Source organism: Myotis daubentonii, chromosome 2 (genome assembly GCF_963259705.1).
Source record: "Myotis daubentonii chromosome 2, mMyoDau2.1, whole genome shotgun sequence".
Classification (NCBI taxonomy): domain Eukaryota; kingdom Metazoa; phylum Chordata; class Mammalia; order Chiroptera; family Vespertilionidae; genus Myotis; species Myotis daubentonii.
The window spans coordinates 59,308,564-59,313,298 of record NC_081841.1 but is presented as its reverse complement, the minus strand read 5'-3'; the positions used below and the strand labels follow the sequence as shown (position 1 = coordinate 59,313,298).

Below are 4,735 nucleotides of genomic sequence, written 5' to 3'. Positions count from 1 at the left end.
GCCCGGAAAGTGGTTCCAGGCGTGGATGGAAACCCAACTGCCAACCAGGTCCAGATAGATGTCTCTTTTCCCTTAACTAGGCCTGAATGGGATTTCAACACGGCAGAAGGTAAGGAGAGGCTTTCGGTCTATCGTCAGACCCTAATGAGAGGTCTCAGAATGGCTGCTAGAAAGCCAACTAATTTGGCCAAGGTGGGGAATGTTCAGCAGGAAAGGGATGAGTCTCCAGCTGCCTTTTTAGAACGGATCATGGAGGCTTACCGTACCTACACCCCCATGAATCCAGAAGCTCCTGAAAACAAGGCAGCTGTGATCATAAGCTTTGTAAACCAGTCGGCCGCGGATATTAAAAGGAAACTACAAAAAGTAGATAGGTTGGGAGAGAAGAGTTTACAGGATTTACTGGCAGTGGCAGAGAAGGTGTACAATAACCGAGAGTCTCCAGAAGACAGGCAAGCTCGCGTCGTGGCTGCCTCTAGCAGTAGGCAAGCTCGGGACCTGGCTAGGGTCCTGCTGGCTACGACCATGGACTTCCCCAAGGAGCGAGACCGTCGCTTCCGACAGCTTGCAAGCAATAAAGGAAGAGGTAAGCAGACCACCCAAGAGGGGAGGCGGGGGCTACGGAAGAATCAATGTAAGTTTTGCATGGACATAGGACACTGGGCTCGAGAGTGTCCGAAGAAGGCCGGTGAGAAGGGAGACAGGACTGACCGAGTCAAGGTCTTAGAGCTGGGTGAACTGAGTGATTAGGGGAGTCAGGGTTCGGACCCCCTCCCCGAGCCCAGGATAACTCTCAGAGTGGAGGGGACTCCTGTTAACTTCCTTGTTGACACCGGGGCACAACATTCGGTCCTCCGTACCCCGCAAGGAAAACTGGTGAATAAAAGGTCCTGGGTGCAAGGAGCAACTGGTATGAGCCAGTATTCATGGACTACCCGAAGGACAGTAGATTTAGGAACAGGCCAGGTATCCCACTCTTTCATGGTAATACCGGAATGCCCCTACCCACTATTAGGACGGGACCTACTGACCAAAATTGGAGCTCAAATAACTTTCAGACAAGGGGGGCCTCAGGTCACCGATGAGGAGGGCCGCCCCATTCAGGTCCTGACCATGAGGCTAGAGGATGAATATCGCCTCTACCAGAAGACTTCCCTGGTGGAGGGCAGTATGGACAAATGGCTACAAGAATTCCCAACAGCATGGGCAGAGACAGGAGGGGTGGGGCTGGCCGCCCACAGGGCCCCAGTCCTAGTAGAACTAAAACCAGGAGAAGGTCCGGTAAGAATCAAGCAGTACCCTATGCCTCAGGAGGCACGGAAGGGGATTCAGCCTCATATCAGGAGACTGAAGAGCTTGGGGGTGTTAGTTCCCTGCCAGTCTGCATGGAACACTCCCCTACTGCCGGTTAAAAAGCCCCAGACAAACGACTACAGGCCAGTACAGGACCTCCGAGAAGTAAATAAAAGAGTTATGGACATACACCCAACAGTCCCAAACCCGTACACTCTCTTGAGCTCCTTGGCACCCTCTAAAGTCTGGTACACGGTATTAGATCTGAAAGATGCCTTCTTCAGTCTACCCCTAGCACCTCAAAGTCAGTCCCTGTTCGCCTTTGAGTGGCATGACCCAGAGGAGGGCTTCAGTGGACAGCTGACTTGGACACGCCTACCCCAGGGGTTCAAAAACTCGCCCACCATCTTCGACGAGGCGCTGCACGAGGACCTGGGTGAGTACAGAAGGGAACACCCCAACCTCACCCTCCTCCAGTACGTAGATGACATCTTGATTGCTGCAGACACAGCCAAGGACTGTGAGCGGGGGACCCAAGATCTATTGGCCACCCTGGGGGCCTTAGGGTACCGGGCATCCGCGAGGAAGGCTCAGTTATGTCGAGAAAGGGTGAGTTACCTGGGATACATCCTGGAGGGCGGGCAGCGGCGGTTATCGGATGCCAGGAAAGAGACTGTTTTGAAAATCCCTACTCCCACCTCCCGAAGAGAAGTAAGGGAATTCCTAGGATCGGCCGGCTACTGCCGCCTCTGGATACCGGGTTTTGCCGAAATCGCCAGGCCCCTATATGAAGCTACCAAAGAGGGAAAGGCGTTTGACTGGACTGAGAAAGATGAAGTTGCCTTTAGGCAGTTAAAGAAGGCCCTTCTAGGTGCCCCAGCCCTGGGCCTGCCAGATATTACAAAGCCCTTTCACCTCTTTGTGGATGAACACAAAGGGATAGCGAAAGGGGTCTTGACTCAAGCTTTAGGCCCCTGGAGCCGCCCAGTGGCTTATTTGTCCAAGAAGTTAGATCCTGTAGCTGCCGGCTGGCCACCATGCCTGAGAATTATCGCGGCAACAGCGCTCTTAGTCAAAGACGCCGACAAACTGACCCTGGGGCAGGAAATCTGGATTACAACCCCACATGCCATTGAGGGAGTCCTGAAGCAGCCTCCTGACAGATGGATGAGTAACGCTCGTATAACCCATTACCAGAGCCTCCTACTCAACCCTCCAAGAGTACGGTTCCACCCCAGTGCGGCCCTCAATCCTGCTACTTTGCTGCCCGACCCTGACTTAGATGCCCCACTACACGACTGTGCGGGAATCCTAGAGCAGGTGCATGGACTCCGGAAGGACTTGACCGACCAGCCCCTCCCTGATGCAGAGGCCACCTGGTTCACGGATGGGAGCAGCTTCGTGCGGGACGGGTGCAGGTACGCGGGTGCAGCGGTGGTCACTGAAACGGACACTGTGTGGGCGGAGGCCCTGCCCTCCGGGACGTCAGCCCAGCGAGCAGAACTCATCGCCCTTACTAAGGCACTGACGCTGGGGGCTGGAAAGCGGCTTAACGTTTACACAGACAGCCGTTATGCATTTGCTACAGCTCATGTCCACGGAGCAATCTATCAGGAGAGAGGGCTGCTGACGGCAGAGGGACGGACAATAAAAAATAAGCAAGAGATTCTCGATCTGCTTGCAGCCTTATGGCTTCCTGCCAAGTTAGCCATAATCCACTGCCAAGGGCACCAGAAAGCCGATGACCCGGTAGCAAGAGGTAACCAAAAGGCTGACCAGGCTGCGAAGGCAGTAGCCCTTACCTCGGTCCCTACCATGGCCTTACAACTCCCAGACCCAGGGGACCCAGTCTTACCAGACCAGCCCAAGTACTCCCAGGAAGAATTGCAACGCATCAGAAAGCTCCCCAGAGCCCATGAAATAAAGGGATGGTGGCATACACCAGAAGGGGAACTCATACTACCAGACCGGCTCGGGGACACGGTATTAGAACATATGCACCGGTCTACTCACCTGGGGACCCGGAAAATGAAGGACTTAATTCGACATGCTGGGATCAAGATTCACCAGCAGGATACCAAGATAGATCAGGTTGTATCTGCCTGCAAGACCTGTCAACTCACAAACACAAGAGCTGGATCAAATGAAAGAGGGACCAGGCTCAGAGGCACCAAACCGGGAGCACAATGGGAAGTCGACTTCACTGAAATTAAACCAGGGAAGTATGGTTATAAATATCTTTTAGTATTTGTAGATACCTTCTCTGGCTGGGTAGAGGCATACCCAACCAAGCATGAAACAGCTCAGACGGTGGCCAAGAAGCTGCTCGAAGACATCTTACCCAGGTATGGTTTTCCTGCTATGATAGGGTCCGACAACGGGCCAGCCTTTATTTCACAGGTAACACAGGTAGTAACCAGGGCTACTGGGGCAAATTGGAAATTACATTGTGCTTATAGACCCCAGAGTTCAGGTCAGGTAGAAAGAATGAACAGAACTCTAAAAGAGACCCTTACCAAATTAACCATGGAGACTGGTGGGGACTGGGTGGCTCTCCTACCATATGCCCTTTACCGGGTAAGGAACTCCCCTTACACCCTGGGCTTTACTCCCTATGAAATCATGTTTGGCAGGCCACCCCCTATCATTCCTAACCTTAAAGCTGACCTTCTCGCTGAATTTGAAAATCAAGAACTATCTCTTTCTTTGAGAGGGCTCCAGAAGGCACATGAGGACATTTGGCCACGCCTCCGCGCCATCTACGAAGCCAGCCCAACCCCAACTCCTCATCAGCACAGACCAGGAGATTGGGTCTACGTCAGAAGGCACCGCCGGGAGACCCTAGAACCACGTTGGAAAGGTCCCTACACTGTGGTGCTGACCACCCCCACCGCTCTCAAGGTAGATGGCGTCGCGACCTGGGTCCACCACACTCACGTGCGGTCAGCGGATCCATCCATGACCCGGAAAGACTTCATCACCAAATGGAGCATCGATCGAGATCAATGCAACCCGCTCAAGCTCAAGCTACGGCGTGCTCGACCTGCCTGATGCCGGTAACATGGCTCGCGATCACTCCTGTCACCAGGAGCCCCCACAATACTGTGTAATACACGTAGATAATGCCTGCATCTTCATGGACAAGGCTCCAAAGAGACAAGGACAATTTATGGGGTCACATGTTTAGTAGCAGAAGATTTGGCTGCCTAAAGCAGCCATGATGTTTCATTGTATTGATATGTTATATTAACCTTTGATTCTTTTGCAGGTTTCGAATGTATGTTGGCTGTCCTGGAAGGGAGCTGTGTGGGGTGGCCCCCAAAAATAAAGGGTGTCTAGCTGGCAAGGGGGCAGGTGCCCAACTGGGCAGGAAAGGGTGCCCATCAGGTTTTGGACTCTGTTGAGAGACAGCTAACAGCTGGCAGCCTATATACTGCCTTGC

The 4,735-nt window shown here is 53.1% G+C and overlaps 1 protein-coding gene across 1 annotated transcript; it reads left to right on the top strand.

Annotated features, from left to right (window-relative positions):
• The first annotated feature begins 867 nt into the window (after positions 1-867).
• Positions 868-4,448, top strand: LOC132226566 (uncharacterized). The gene has a single exon (XM_059681158.1). The coding sequence runs from the start codon at positions 913-915 to the stop codon at positions 4,342-4,344; it is 3,432 nt and encodes a 1,143-aa protein (XP_059537141.1). The 5' UTR covers positions 868-912; the 3' UTR covers positions 4,345-4,448.
• Positions 4,449-4,735: the final 287 nt, after the last annotated feature.

Bases quoted from the DNA above. Each gene is read 5' to 3' on its own strand.
- LOC132226566 (XM_059681158.1), top strand. From the start codon at position 913: ATGAGCCAGTATTCATGGACTACCCGAAGGACAGTAGATTTAGGAACA.